Source organism: Odocoileus virginianus, chromosome 10, assembly GCF_023699985.2.
Source record: "Odocoileus virginianus isolate 20LAN1187 ecotype Illinois chromosome 10, Ovbor_1.2, whole genome shotgun sequence".
Classification (NCBI taxonomy): domain Eukaryota; kingdom Metazoa; phylum Chordata; class Mammalia; order Artiodactyla; family Cervidae; genus Odocoileus; species Odocoileus virginianus.
Window position 1 is genome coordinate 27,906,957 of NC_069683.1, and position 15,870 is coordinate 27,922,826.

The 15,870-nt window shown below is 46.5% G+C and overlaps 1 protein-coding gene across 1 annotated transcript in view; it reads right to left on the bottom strand.

The window, feature by feature from the left end:
* The window catches only part of RNF169 (ring finger protein 169), an 82,429-nt gene extending 80,850 nt beyond the window's left edge, over positions 1-1,579 (bottom strand). Inside the window, exon 1 of the mRNA XM_070473253.1 lies at positions 1,054-1,579. Within this exon, the coding sequence (XP_070329354.1) occupies positions 1,054-1,555 (502 nt within the window). The 5' untranslated portion in view covers positions 1,556-1,579. The remainder of the gene's footprint in view (positions 1-1,053) is intronic.
* Positions 1,580-15,870: the final 14,291 nt, after the last annotated feature.

Consider the following 15,870-nt stretch of genomic DNA (forward strand, 5'->3'; position numbering starts at 1 on the left):
TGTAGTTTTTAGGGACTGAACTTTCATATACAAGCAATGCCTCTTTTTCCCTACTGAAAATAACACATGGCAGAATTCCCGACGCAAAAGGTGCAAATATCTGGCGTTTCCTAATTATGTTTCTTGAAAAATCGCTTCCTAGGTAAGCTTTTATCAAAGAACTCTAGCTGTTGTGATGACTGGATATGTCTGAGTCCTAAGTTATAACATAATTTTGTTCTGTGTTTTCAACAGGGCACTTTCTCTGTCAAGCTCAGCACCAGAGTGGCAGGCTGCTGGGGGGCGGGGAGGGGAGGCAAAGCCGTCGAAGGCAACAACAGTCCTTCAACAGACCTGTAACTGGAAGGAAAATAGTAGGAAACTTACACTGCCATGGAGACAGAAGCAGCCGCCGCCAACCAATCTCGACTTCCAAAACTTTTAAACCCCATCCGTCTTTTTTTGCAGAGCACTACTGGAGCTTATTATTAGTATTATTATAAATATAAATAGCAGTTACTTATTACTTCTCTACACGCCAAGCTCTTGCTAAGCATATGTTTTTCAAGATTCTGTGAAAACTGCACATATGAGCTCATACTCTCAACCCACTCTACCCTCAAGTCTGAAAAGCTCCCTTCACATCTTCAAATCGATGTGCCCCCTAAACTTCGTATACTCCACACCTCTCACAGACCCACTCAGGTTCAGGAGTCACATCTTCACAAGCCCACGCTCTTCACCCAACACTAAACCAATTACTTCTAGGAGAGTCCACGGTCCCTGCGAAGTTTGGTACCCTCCTCCACTCACCGATTCCAATCTGGCCCTAACTTGTTCCAAGAAATGCTGATTCCCTCCAAACTTCTGACTCCAAACCCATCGTGCCTGTACTTCATTCCGAAGTTCCAAATTCAGAAACACAAACTGAAACTGGGCAGAGCCCGGTTCCAACCCCACGAGAACTCTTTACACCCGCTCGAGCAGGGCCTGGGACCCTCCACCCTCTAAGCAGGCCAGGCCGGGGCGCGGCGGCCTCGCTCCGGACCCCAACGGGAGGAGGGAAAGCTCCACCTGGCTCCGCGGGCGCGGCGCGCGACTCCTGCTCCGGCCTGGGCCCGGCGGCGGCCGCGCCCCCGTCCCGACGCGGGCGGCAGCGCTCCGGTGGGCCGCGGCGGGCGCGCTCGCCCAGCACCTCCGCGTCGGCCTGCCAGTCGTCGCGGGCCCGACGGCGGGCCCAGCCCGCTCCGCGGGCGCGGCAGCGTGGGCAACCCGGGCCCGCCGCGTCGGCAGCGCGTTGGGCGCAGCCTCGGCACAGCGAGTGGCCACACGGCAGGGCCGCCGCCTCCCCCGGGGTCTCTAGGCACCCGGCGCAGTCCGACTCCTCCGGCCGCGGCGGTGACGGCGGCTGCAGCAACGGTGGCGGCAACACCAGCAGCGCGGGGCCAGCGGCCGGGCCCGGGGTCCCCGTTTTGGCTGCCGCCATCTCGTCACAGCGGCCCCGCCGACCCCGCCGACTCAGAGCTGCCGCCGCCGCCGCGGAAGAAGCCCGAGTACTCGGACCTGCCGCCGCCATCTTGTTTCCCGTTTGTAGGGAGAGTCCGTTGCGAGGGAGAAGAGTAGAGGGCGGGGCAGTGGGCGGTGGGCAGCTCCGTATACATATTCATGAGGGGCGGGCCCCCCGGACGTCGTTCTCCCCGGGTCGGGTTGGCGGGAGGTGAAACCTCATTAATATTTATTAGTTACCCTTTATATATCTGGTCCTCGGCCTTGCTCTCTAGTCTTTGCCACTTCCTCTCAACCAAGTAACGTTGACAACTGAGGGGATTTATTTGGAAATTCTGAGCGATATTAAACTTTATGAAGTTATTACACGTATTTATCCTGCAGTATCCTGATAACTTAGGCTAAAGAGAGTGAGGAGTATGTGAATTATCCAGAACCCTGCCTCAGTGCTTCATTTATTGTGAGGTGAGCTGTTGTGACTTGAGACTAGTCCTACTAGCAGCTTCTTGTCAGTTCACATCTCAGTATACGCTCTCTTCAAATTCCTTCCTGAAATTTCCCTCCCTTGGCTGGGAAAAACCACAGTTTCCTTGAATTTTTTTTCCGCCCTCAGCTCTTTTTCAGCTTTTGAGTCCTCCCGCTTGTTTTAGGGGCTTAAATATGGTTATTCTTCAAGCCTCAGACCTCAGTCCTCTTCTCACTTCTTGCCCTGTATTGCCCCCCAGCCCCTAGCCTATGTCACATTTTCTTCCGGCTGAAACTCCCTAATTGATACTTGCGGTCCAGACCTCCTGAGTCCAGCCCTGCATAGTCCACTGTCTGATGGAAACATTGTTTTGGATATCTGCATCCCTCATGTACCAAACTAAAGTCACTGTCTTCCACCCTCCTTTCAAAACAGTTTTTCTGATTTGTCTCGTTCTAGTTCAGTTTAGTTCAGTTCATTTCAGCCGCTCAGTCGTGTCTGACTCTTTGCAACCCCATGAACTGCAGCACGCCAGGCCTCCCTGTCCATCACCAACTGCCAGAGTCTACCCAAACCCATGTCCATAGAGTCAGTAATGCCATCCAACCATCTCATCCTCTGTTGTCCCCTTCTCCTCCCGCCTTCAATCTTTCCCAGCATCAGGGTCTTTTCCAATGAGTCAGATCTTCGTATCACGTGGCCAAAGTATTGGAATTTCAGCTTCAACATCAGTCCTTCCAATGAACACTCAGGACTGATCTCCTGTAGGCTGAACTGATTGGATCTCCTCGCAGTCCAAGGGACTCTCAAGAGTCTTCTCCAACACCACAGTTCAAAAGCATCAATTCTTCAGCACTCAGCTTGCTTTATAGTCCAACTCTCACATCCATACATGACGACTGGAAAAACCATAGCCTTGACTAGACAGACCTTTGTTGGCAAAGTAATGTCTCTGCTTTTCAATATGCTGTCTAGGTTGGTCATAACTTTCTTTCCAAGGAGTAAGTGTTTTTTAATTTCATGGCTGCAGTCACTATCTGCGGTGATTTTGGAGCCCCAAAAAATAGTCTGCCACTGTTTCCACGGTTTCCCCATCTATTTGCCATGAAGTGATGGGACCGGATATTTCTAGTAAAGGTGCTATTCTTCCAGTCCCTCAAGCTCCAAACCTGGTAATCTTTACTTCTCCCTCACTCCCCACATCTGTCAGTTTCTTAGTCCTGTCAATTCTTCCACCAAAATGAACATTTTCCTACCTATCCTCTCCTCTTCATCCCATTCCCACTGCCCAATTCAGTCTCATCATTCTCTCACCTAGATTATTGCAATAGCTTCTATCAATTGTCTCCCTACCCACAGACACTCTTCCTCCAATCCATCCTCCATAGCTCTAGAGTTACTTCCTGAAGAACAGCTCTGACCACGCCATTCCTGCTTGACTTAGTCACTGAATGAGGTGCTCAGACTTTGGTGCCAGGGCCCTTCGTGGATGCAGAGGGTGTGGGAGAAACAATGGCTTCCCTCTGACAGAGAGATGGTCCTGCTACAGCAATTCTCCCACCCTTTGCTTTTTTTTTCTTTGCACTTAAAGTAGATTTGGAGCAGGAAGGCATTAAGCAAATGGCATTTCCTGTTGGGAATCTTTATAGGAAAGCACAAGTTTCATAAGGAGAGCAAAATAAAAAAAGTACATAATGTAATGGAAGGGATCAGAGGCCCTGGGTTTCCATGAGATTGCCTGGAAACAGTGTCTGAGCTGATAGTAAACCAGTCCAAGGCAAAGTGATTGGTGGAAGTCAGACAGCAGAGAAAAGAAAGACGTGGATTCCCAAAATGAGAACCAGATGGCTACAGGACAGTGAAGAATTGAAGAAGGGTCAATGAGTAATTGAAACAAGGGCTTGTGTGCACGGAGGCCCAGACAGTCCAAATCCTGCCAAACACAGAAGTATGGGCTTAGCCAGGCTGTCCTTCATCCAGAGGTCCTCTTTGTTTCACTTCCCACTTTAGGTTCTTGAGGATGCTTTGGCCAGATTGTGACAAGGGGGGGGGGCCTGTGGTCCCAAGATCAAACCAATTACCGTTAGAGATGGGGCCCTTGGTGTGGGTTGTTCACTCTTGACAGTTTGGGGCTCTTAATCTGAAGTCTGTTTACTATTGGAGAAGCTGAACCATAGAAGTGTAGCATGCCTTCTTAGATATGAATAAAGACAGATTTCTTTTTGCAGTGGGAAAAAGCAAGAGTTCAGAGTAGTACTAAATCAAAAGCCAGGAGATCTAGAATTGGTCATGACCACTTTCTCCCTTTCGTTGGGCTTCCCTGGTAGCTCAAATGATAAAGAATCTGCCTGTAATGCAGGAAACCTGGGTTCAATCCCTGGGTCGGGAAGATCCCCTGGAAAAGGAGATGGCAACCCACTCCAGTATTCTTGCCTGGAGAGCTCCATGGAGAGAGGAGCCTGGTGAGTTACAGTCCATGGAGTCACAAAGAGTCAAAAAATTACTTATTTATTTTTGGCTGTACTGGTGTCTTTGTTGCTTCAAGGGCTTTCTCTTGTTGGGAAGAGCAGGGGCTACCCTCTAGTTGTGGTGCATGGGCTTCTCATTGTAGTGGCTTCTCTTGTGGAGCACAGACTCTAGGATGTGTGAATTTCAGTAGTTGTGGCACATGGACTTACCTGTTGTGGTGCATGGGCTTAGCTGCTCCATGGCATGTGGGATCTTTCCGGATCAGGGATTGAACGTGTCTCCTGCATTGGCAGGAGGATTCTTTACCCCTGAGCCACCAGAGAAGCCCCTAACTTATATAATTTCTAACAGATAAACTCTCTCTGGACCTCAGTCACCTCATCTTTAAAACAAGAGTGCTCAAGTTCATCAGTTCTCAACCTGGGGAGCATTTCAGAAAGACACACACACACACATATACACATATATGCCAAAGTCCCTTCTCAGATCTACTGAACCAAAAAACTGAGGATGGGATGCCAGCATGCAAATTTTTTTATAATGCCACAGGAATTCTAATGAATACTCCTAGATCAGGCCACTACAATAGAGTGGTCTATTCAAAGACCAATTCAAAGGTCCTTTGAATTGGGGGAATGCCCCATTTTATGCAGTTTCGCTGAGACTGGGGAAGCTGTGAGCCACAGAGGTAGTCTTCTCCCTGCCCCAGGGCAGCCAGAACATGACATGTGACCTAGGCTCAGCCACGTGGCCACTCCTCTCTGAACTTTGAATCTTCAGGGGATAACACAAAAACATACTGACAAGTTTAGAATTATTCACAGGAACGGATGGGCTTCCCAGGTGGCATGGTGGCAAAGACCACGCTTGCCAACGCAGGAGATGAAAGAGACACAGGTTTGATCCCTGGGCCGGGAAGATCCCCAGGAGTAACAGTAAGGGACAGAGGAGCCTGGGGTCACAGAGTCAGACACAACTGAGCGCACACACAACAGGAATGGTGTCCAACCACAGTGGGTCCCTTGAGGGTTGCTGTAGAAGGGGGCCTATCCCTACCATGATGACGGTTGTCATGCCCAGAGTGCTCCTGGGCATGTAGTGCTACTTGGCTGCAGTGCCTGCTGCCTGGCCTTCCTAGGTTACAATCTATTTTTCCACATGCAGGTTACCAGGCTTCCTGTCAACTCTATACCCTTTGAGTAAATTCCTTTTTTTCCCCATTAAATTGCTCACAATGTCTGTTGTTTGTAACAAAGTACTCCAACTTAGAAACAGGTTTGTTGTTTCTAAAGCTTCACCTGATCATAGTTGTCAGGGCTGCTTCCTACGTTATGAAACCATCTGAAAAGCTGAGCCCAACAGCCTGGAGCAGAGGAAGCCGAGGTGCAGGTGATGCTTTTCCCCTAAGCTCCCACCTGTGACACAGTCACGTTGATGCACTCATCGAGGATGCCAGCTGGAACAGGTCGTGGCGCAGCCACACCTACCAGGGCTTCCTCTCCAGCTACCTTTGCTCTGCCACTCATGCCATACTTTGTGAGGATTGCATCACTGCCAAAGTTCCCTGCCATCCTTCTCATAGTGGTCCATACCACTGCTCTGGCTTTAGCCCTCCTCATTCGCATCACAGCGAACCTTCCCTCTTCCAGCCAGCTGGAGGCTCCAGCTACTTCCTCCTAGACTGAAGGCTATTGGCTTAGATCCAGGTGGAGACAGGCTGTTGTCCCTGCAGCCCCCGAACCCCTTCTCGCCAGCGCTGAGTCCCTCCTGCAGGCCTCACACACCTAGGAAGGCTCAGGCCCTCAGACCCTTCCAGCCCCACCCCTCCCTCACCTTCCTCATCTCTCCTGGTGGCCTCCTCTTCTCTTCCTCCCTCAAACCAGATTTCCCCTTGTGATTTGGCCCCTTCCCTTTTGCTTTAAAGATTTTTTCCTGCATTCCTAACTATCACTCATCTTCAGGGCCTTCCCTTCTGTTTCAGGGGAAGTAGCAGTTTTTGCAAAACTAATCCTTCTACCTGTCATCTTTCCAGCCTCCTCCAGATTCATTCCAAATACTCTACAAACACAGAAAAGACTTGGTCCCTGCCCCACTCAAGGTCACAGCCTAAACAGAGAGACAAAATTATGCATAAATAATTGTCATGGAAGAAAAAAAGACAATTAGAACTACAAACTTTAAAGCTGAGACACATACAAGGTGCTTTGGAAGCAGAAAGCAAAGTTGGGGTGGGGAGGGAGGGAAGATTTCACAGAGGAGGAGACCTGTGAACTCTGATTGGAGGGTGAGGAATAGTTCGCTAGGTAGACATGGGGAAGGCATTCCAGGCAGAGGGAAACCAGGAGCAGAGGCACGAATGTATGAAAGTTCAAAATCTGTGTGGGACTGATAAAGAATCTGATGTGGCTAGAACAGTGGGTGGACATGAGGCTAGGAAACTGGAGAAGCAAAGAAACTAGAATTTACTGAGTGACTGCCTACAATGAGGGAGACCCAGGTTCGATCCCTGGGTTGGGAAGATCCTCTGGAGAAGGAAATGGCAACCCACTCCAGTACTCTTGGCTGGAAAATCCTATGGATGGAGGAGGGTGGTAGGCTATAGTCCATGGGGTCGCAAAGAGTCAGACACGACTGAGCGATTTCACTTCACTTCACCTACCACATACTAAGCACATGCCCAGCAGTAATCCATCTATCTCATTTAAACCTAAAGTAACCCTGTGAGCTGAGTATACTATTGTCTCCATTTTACAGAGAAATAAATTCAGGCTATTGGGTGATCACTGAAAGGTTTAATATTTGAACCAAGGGAGTGATAGGTACAGATTTGTATTTTATAAGGATGCCTCTTGATCCTATAATTATCAGTGAAAAATAAAAACAGTCTAAGCAGACTTCATCCCACCCCTGTGAAGTTGAGACATCACTGGAGAAAACACGTAACATTCATATATTCAACAAGTATCTAGCAAGTACCCACTATGTGGTAGAATAATACAGTTACGGAGAATTCAGCAGCAGACAAGACAGAGGGGTGTGGATGCTGACCCAGCTTTGGTGGGACCAGTTTTCGTTACAGTATCTGGCACATTCCAGATGTTGTCGAATGAATGCATGTTCCCTCCTTTAGTTATGTCTTTAGTGTTTAGCAAGGTTCAAAGTTCAGCACATTGCCAAAAAAGAAAAAAATTCTGTTTAACACATAAGCACATCGGTAGAGAAAAAGAACTCTTTAATTTCTTCCCTCTAGATACCTAAATTAATTTCTCTCTCTAGATACCTAAAACTCCACCTTGAGTCTGCAATTGGTTTCACTTTCTCTCTCTGCTGCTCCGTCCCATCCCCTTGGTCTTGCCTTCTCCCTTCCCTACCCCCAGCTTCTGGTCCAAGATACCAAGCAAAGAATTCCCTCTTTTATTTGGTTGTTCTTTTAAGGGAATAAAGGTGGCTCTAAGAAACAACCTCAGGTATGCAGATGACACCACCCTTATGACAGAAAGTGAAAAAGAACTAAAGAGCCTCCTGATGAAAGTGAAAGAGGAGAGTGAAAAAGTTGGCTTAAAACTCAACATTCAGAAAACTAAGATCATGGCATCCAGTCCCATTACTTCATGGCAAATAGATGGGGAAACAGTGGAAACAGTAGCAGACTTTATTTTTGGGGGCTCCAAAATCACTGCAGATGGTGACTGCAGCCATGAAATTAAAAGACGCTTACTCCTTGGAAGGAATGACCAACCTAGACAGCATATTAAAAAGCAGAGACTTTACTTTGCCAACAACAGTCCGTCTAGTCAAAGCTATGGTGGTTCCAGTCGTCATGTATGGATGTGAGAGTTGGACTATAAAGAAAGCTGAGTGCCAAAGAATTGATGCTTTTGAACTGTGGTGTTGGAGAAGACTCTCCAGAGTCCCTTGGACTGCGAGGAGATCCAATCAGTCCATCCTAAAGGAGATCAGTCCTGGGTGTTCATTGGAAGGACTGATGTTGAAGCTGAAACTCCAATACTTTGGCCACCTGATGCGAAGAGCTGACTCATTTGAAAAGACCCCGATGCTGGGAAAGATTGAAGGCAGGAGGAGAAGGGGACGACAGAGGATGAGATGATTGGATGGCATCACCGACTCAATTGACATGAGTTTGGGTAAACTCCAGGAGTTGGTGATGGACAGGAAAGCCTGGTGTGCTGCAGTCCATGGGGCTGCAAAGAGTCAGACACGACAGCAACTGAACTGAACTGAAACTGAAGAAGCCCTTTAGGTCCAACAGATAGCAATTAAGGAAATAAAATGGGAAAACACCCCGCCTTAACTCTACTCCAGAGTGAGACACCTAAAAGGCAAAACTTTTAGGGCCACTCAGAGTCCACGCAGGTCAAATTTCTGGGACACAGAACAGGTGGAGTGGAGGGAGAGCATTTCTGGCAGGGCCAACAGAAAGTATCCAGCACACTTTCCATCTCATCCTGCTTTCTTCTGTTTTCTAACTCACAGTCTGAATGATCTTTCTGAAGCATGAATCTGGGGAGTGGGGAGAGGAGGGGCTTAGATGAAGAGAACTCAAAAAGTACAAACTTCCAGTTATATACGATAACAAGTACTGGGGATATAATATACTACTTGATCAATATAATTAACACTGTTGTATGTTATATATGAAAGTTGTTAATGGGAGTAAATCCTGAGTTTTTACCACATGGAAAAGGATGTTTTCTTTTTTTAAAATAATTTTATATGAGATGAGGAATGTTCCCTGATTTTATTGTGGTAATCATTTCATGATTTCTTATTTGTTTGTTTAGTCACTCAGTCTTGTCTGACTCTTTTGCGACCCCATGGACTATAGCCTGCCAAACTCCTCTGTTCATGGGATTTCCCAGGCAAGAAGACTGGAGTGGGTTGTCATTTCCTTTTCTAGGGGCTCTTCCCAACCCAGGGATTAAACACACATCTCCTGCATTGGCAGGCCGATTCTCTACCATCGAGCCACCAGGGAAGCCTCTTTCATGATGGATTTAAGTCAAAACACTATGCCATACACCTGAAATTTATAGTGTTGTATGTCAATTATATCTCAATTAAACTGCAAAAAAAAAAATTACAGCATGAATCTAAAATATAATAATAAAAGACAAACTTTTCTCTGCTAGTATTGATCACCTTTTACAATATAAATAGCATGTCTTATTCTAGTCTGTTCTTCTCATCTCATCAAAAAAGTCCTGCAATTATTGTTGCTGAGAGGAAGGGACAGTTTGGGAATTTGGGATGAACATGTACACACTTTCATTCCCTGGTGGCTCAGACGGTAAAGAATCTGCCTGCAATGAGGGAGACACAGTTCGATCCCTGGGTCCAGAAGACCCCCTGGAGAGGAGAATGGCTACCCACTCCAGTATTCTTGCCTGGAGAATTGCATGGAGAGAGGAGCCTGGTAGGCTACAGTCCATGGGGTTGCAAAGAGTCAGACATGACTGAGCAGCTAACACACACACGTACACACTGCTATATTTAAATGGATAACCAACAAGGACCTACTCTATAGCACATGAAACTCTGCTCAATATTATATGGCAGCCTGGATGGGAGTGGGGTTTGGGGGAGAATGGATACATGTATATGTATGGCTGAGTCCCTTCACTGTTCACCTGAAACTATCACAACATTATTAATCAGCTATACCCCAATACAAAATAAAAAGTAAAAAAAACAAACCCTTCTGCTACTTTCACTTTTTTTGGACCAAGTATCCCAGAAGGAGGGATTCAGGGATTCATGGCCTTTCTCCTGGAAGAGTGGGAAGGAGTGAAACCCTCATTTTGTCATAAAAAATGGATGGACAGTCAGTTCAGTTCAGTTCAGTCATGCTCAGTCATGTCCGACTCTTTGCGACCCCATGAAGTGCAACACACCAGGCTTCCCTGTCCATCACCAACTCCTGGAGTTTACACAAACTCATGTTCATTGAGTTGGTGATGCCATCCAACCATCTTATCCTCTGTTGTCCCCTTCTTCACCAGCCTTCAATCTTTCCCAGCATCAGGGTCTTTTCAAATGAGTCAGCCCTTTGTATCAGGTGGCCAAAGTATTGGAGTTTCAGCTTCAGCCTCAGTCCTTCCAATGAACCCTCAGGACTGATCTCCTTTAGGATGGACTGATTGGATCCCCTTGCAGTCCAAGGGACTCTCAAGAGTCTTCTCCAACACCACAGTTCAAAAGCATCAATTCTTTGGCACTCAGCTTTCTTTATAATCCAACTCTCACGTACATACATGATGACTGGAAAAGCCATAGCCTTGACTAGACAGACCTTTGTTGGCAAAATAATGTCTCTGCTTTTTAATATGCTGTCTAGGTTGGCCATAACTTTCCTTCCAAAGAGTAAGTGTCTTTTAATTTCATGGCTGCAGTCACCATATGCGGTGATTTTGGAGCCCCAAAAAATAAAGTCTGCCACTGTTTCCACTGTTTCCCCATCTATTTGCCATGAAGTGATGGGACCGAATGCCATGATCTTAGTTTTCTGAATGTTGAGTTTTAAGCCAACTTTTTCACTCTCCTCTTTCACTTTCATCAAGAGGCTCTTTAGTTCTTTTTCACTTTCTGTCATAAGGGTGGTGTCATCTGCATATCTGAGGTTATTGATATTTCTCCTGGCAATCTTGATTCCAGCTGTGCTTCATCCAGCCCAGCATTTCTCATGATGTATTCTGCATATAATTTAAATAAGAAATGTGACAGTATACAGCCTTGACATACTCCTTTTCCTATTTGGAACCAGTCTGTTGTTCCATGTCCGGTTCTAACTGTTGCTTCTTGACCTGCATACAGATTTCTCAAGAGGCAGGTCAGGTGGTCTGGTCCGGATGGACAGTAACACTGACCAAACTGAAAAATTTGCCTCAGCTTTGTTCTGGATGTTCAATTGCTCTCCTATAAAATATGTATTGGGTTTCCCTGGTGGCTCAGTGGTAAAACAACCACCTGCCAATGTAGGAGATGCAGATTTAATCCCTGGGTTGGGAAGATCCACCGGAGAAGGAAATGGCAACCCACTCAAGTATTCCTGCCTAGGAAAACCCATGGACAGAGTAGCCTGGTGGGCTACAATCCATGGGGTTGCAAAAGAGTCAGACACGACTGAGCAACTGAACAACACCAATAAAATATGTATTAGAAAGCCTGAGAGGGAGGGTGAGAGTTGGAGGACACTGGGATTCAGGGCTGGAGCTTCAAATTCACCTGTGTTTAGATTCGAATTTGGCCAGGAGGGACAATGGATTTTGTACTACCATCACTGTCTAGTTCTTCTGAACCCAAACTAGCTGGCAACAAGAGGTGGGGCACTAAGGATCAGTGTCTTTTCATGTGAAATGAGAACAAAGAGAGAATGGAGGGTAAAATTCCTCAATTATTCTGAAAACGGGGGGAAAAAAAAAACTTTCCTTAGAAGAGAGTACTGTGATGGGAGCAGAAGAAAGTCAGGGGGAATAAAGACTGACTTCCGCTGGTTTGGACAGAAACAGATACGACATGGGTTTAGTTCCTTCATCTTAAAGGAGGATAGGATTCTATACCAATCCACCAGGGACTGACTGATTTGTTCTCTAGAATGGTCATTGTTCCACAGTTCTTTGTTTTCTAGACTCTGGGCTCGGCTGCCTCCATCCCTGAGAGGAGCCAAAGGCCAAGTCTCCTGGGACTGTAATGTTGCAGAGTGACCACCAGGGGGCAAACCAAGACTACTAAGCTCTCCCCACCAGCCCTTCCCCTCAGTTTCCATGGAGTCAAATTCAGCCGGAATCCGCTTTAAAAATCATCCAAGGCTTTTGATCAAACATCTTTCTTTACAGGCAAGAAAGCCAAGGTCTAAAAAAGAGAAATCATTTGTCAAGACCATGTAGTGAATTAATGGTGACGTTGGAACCAGAAACCAAGTGTACTGGCTATTCCAGTGTTATACTGGTTCTACCACATCAAGCTTTCTTCTGTCTCACATGTTATTCTAGAATACTCTGGGTTTTAGTAATATATTTTCCATAAAAACGACTTGTCTCTCTAGTTAGATTGTAAGTCCTTGGGGCCAGGGACCATGGTTTGCCCAGCACTGGATATCTTCTCCTTCGGAACCTAGCATATGGCTCTGTAGACAGCCCATGCCCAGTACCAGATGCAGGATTTCAACAGACATTGTGAAACTGCTATGTGGTGGGCCAAGCCATGGTTCCTGAGAACACAGCTGCTGCTAAGTTGCTAAGTCGCTTCAGTCATGTCCGACTCTGTGCAACCCCATAGATGACAGCCCACCAGGCTCCCCCATCCCTGAGATTCTCCAGGCAAGAACACTGGAGTGGGTTGCCATTTCCTTCTCCAATGCAGGAGAGTGAAAAGTGAAAGTGAAGTCGCTCAGTTGTGTCCGACTCTTAGCCACCCCATGGACTGCAGCCCACCAGGCTCCTCCGTCCATGGGATTTTCCAGGCAAGAGTACTGGGGTGGGTGCCATCGCCTTCTCCGCCTGAGAAAACAGAGATTGAAACAAATGACTATAATTCAGGAGGTGAGGTGTTTTGTTGTTGTTGTTGTTGTTTTTTAGGCCACACTGTGATCTTAGTTCTCTCACCAGGGATTGAACTCATGTTCCCTGCATTGGGAGCACACAGTCTTAACCACTGGACCACCAGGGAAGTCACAGGAGGTGAGTTTTTAACAGTGGTGTAGACAGAGTGCTGTGGAAGAAGAAGAAGAGGAAGTGACTAATTACCTGGATGGGATACAAAACTGAGTTCTAAAGGAAGAATGAGAACTCATCAAAGACAGGAAACAGGAATTCTGAATAGAAGAAATGGTAGAATAAGCCAACATATAGAGGCATAATAAGCTACCCACTCCAGTATTCCTGGGCTTCCCTTGTGGCTCAGCTGGTAAAGAATCCGCCTGCAATGCAGGAGACCTGGGTTCGAGCCCTGGCTTGGGAAGATCCCCTGGAGAAAGGAAAGGCTACCCACTTCAGTATTCTGGCCTGGAGACTTCCATGGACTGTATAGTCCATGAGGTCGCAAAGAGTCAGACACAATGGAGCGACTTTCACTGTCACTTCCATAGAGGAATGAAGTCATGGTGTGTGAGGTGGTTCTGAGTAGCTAGAGGGTAGTGAAGAAGCTTGCGGTCAGCTGCAAAGCTGGTGTCTACTCGTTCACTTTTCATTCTACAGACAGTAAGTACCCTCCAAGTGCCACGCAGCACTGTTGTACATAATGATGGTTGTGAGATGATAATAAAAGTAAGGTCAGTAATAATAATGATGAAAATACAAGTTTGGTTTAATTCCAAGGATTTGGTGTCTTGAATTTAGGGTTCATTCCTCATGGGAATCAGATAGTCCAGATAAATATTCTATCCTTCATTTAACAAAAACATATTCAGTAAGCCCTTTGTATGTGCTCAGAACTGTTCTATGAACTAGGAATATAACAGTGACCAAGAATTGAGGTCCAGGCTATTATAGAGCTGTCATTGCTCATGGGGGAGGCAGATAATAAACAAATGAAATGCCTTGCAGATAATGATGAGACACAAAGGAAGTAAAAGAAGGCAATATGACAAAATAACTGAAGGGGGACATCATTAGATAGGTTGCACAAAGGACACCCTATTGAGGAAGTGACATTTGAGCTGAATGAACTGTCTTCGGGGGGAAAGCTGAGGGAAGAACATCCCAAGCAGGAGAAATCTCCAGGGCAAAGATCCTGTGGCATGTACAGGCAGCCTGGTGTACCCAGGAACAGAAAAAACTACTAGAGCCTAGCAGGCACCAGGAGGATGGTCTAAAGTCAGAGGGCAGGCAGAGGCCAGGTCATGGAAGGGTGTTCAAAATGTGGCAAAGGGTTTAGATTTTACTCTAAATGCAATGGAGACTTTTGAAGCAAGAAAGTGATGTTGAATGATTTACACTTTTGAAAGCTAGCTCTGATGGCTCCTCACTCTACCTGTGGGTGGATACAGTGCCTGCCACTGTCTGGCTATGGAATCCAAAGTCATGTAACGCTGTTTACTGGTACTCTAGCTTCATCTTCACAGACCTATGGAAGGAAGTCTCTGAGGACAAACTGCTTTTTGAAAGTCCCTCTGAGCCTGGGGGAGGCAGGAACAGAAGGTCCATTCTCCTTGCTGCTTGGTGAGTGATGATGCTGGCAGTGAAGGAGGCCTCTGGTCAGTTGCTAAGCTTAGGACCTGGATGAAGGATGCTCCCACTCCATGCCTTCTATTAAAGATACTTTGTCCCCACTCAGCATCCCTCCTGAGGGCTCTGTGAAATTAAGAGCTGTGTGTTCCTTCATCCTGCTTGCCTCACACCTCCTCCCTCAATCACTGTGTGCAGGCTGTCCTGGGAAGAGACATAAGGAGGAAAAAAGGACTTAGGAATATTCACATAGCCACATAAGTACCCATACAAATAAATATGGATGGGGCCAGGGACCATGTTTTGCCCAGCACAGTATATCTTTTTTCATTCTAAAAGCAATTTATTTAGACTAACTATATGCACAATATCTGGAGATCCAAATGAACATGTCCTAAAATAACTATAGTTTTTTTTTTAAGCATCAAAGCTATTTATTTATTATTTTTGTGGTTGTGTTGCCTGGCATGTGGGATCTTAGTTCCCCAACCAGGGATTGAATCTGCACCTCCTGCGGCAGAAGTGTGGAGTCTTAACCACCAGACTGCCAGGGAAGTCTGAACAGTAGGTCTTAAATGATTTTTACATGGATGAATAACTCTGACTTGACTGAAGGGTGAAAATGGAATGGGGACTGTTCACTTTACAACATCAACTTTAACAGTTCTTTCAAATAAGACTCTCCTCTTAATGTATCTAAATTGGATACAACTTTCAAGAGTCAATTAGTTCACCCTTTCCAGGACATCAAGTAAAGACAGTGTACTGGAACTAGCTTATAAGTGCTCTGGAGAAAGTGAAAGTTGCTCAGTCCTGTCCGACTCTTTGCAACCCCATGGACTGTAGAGTGGGCTTCCCTTGTGGCTCAACTGGTAAAGAATCCACTTGCAATGAGGGAGACCTGGGTTCGATCCCTGGGTTGGGAAGATTCCCTGGAGAAGGGAAAGGCTACCCACTCCAATATTCTGGCCTGGAGAATTCCATGGGCTCTATAGTCCATGGGGTCACAGAGTCGGACACTACTGAGCAACTTTCAGATACACAGAACTATAGATTCTCGAGGCATAGCCTTTCCCTTACTCCAGGGGCTCTTCCCAACCCAGAGATCGAACCCAGGTCTCCCTCACTGCAAGCAGATTCTTTACCAGTTGAGCCACAAGGGACGTCCAAGAGAAATGGAGTGGGTAGCCTATCCCTTCTCCAGTGGATCTTCCTGACCCAGGAATTGAACCAGGGTCTCCTGCATTGGCGGTGGATTCTTTACCAGCT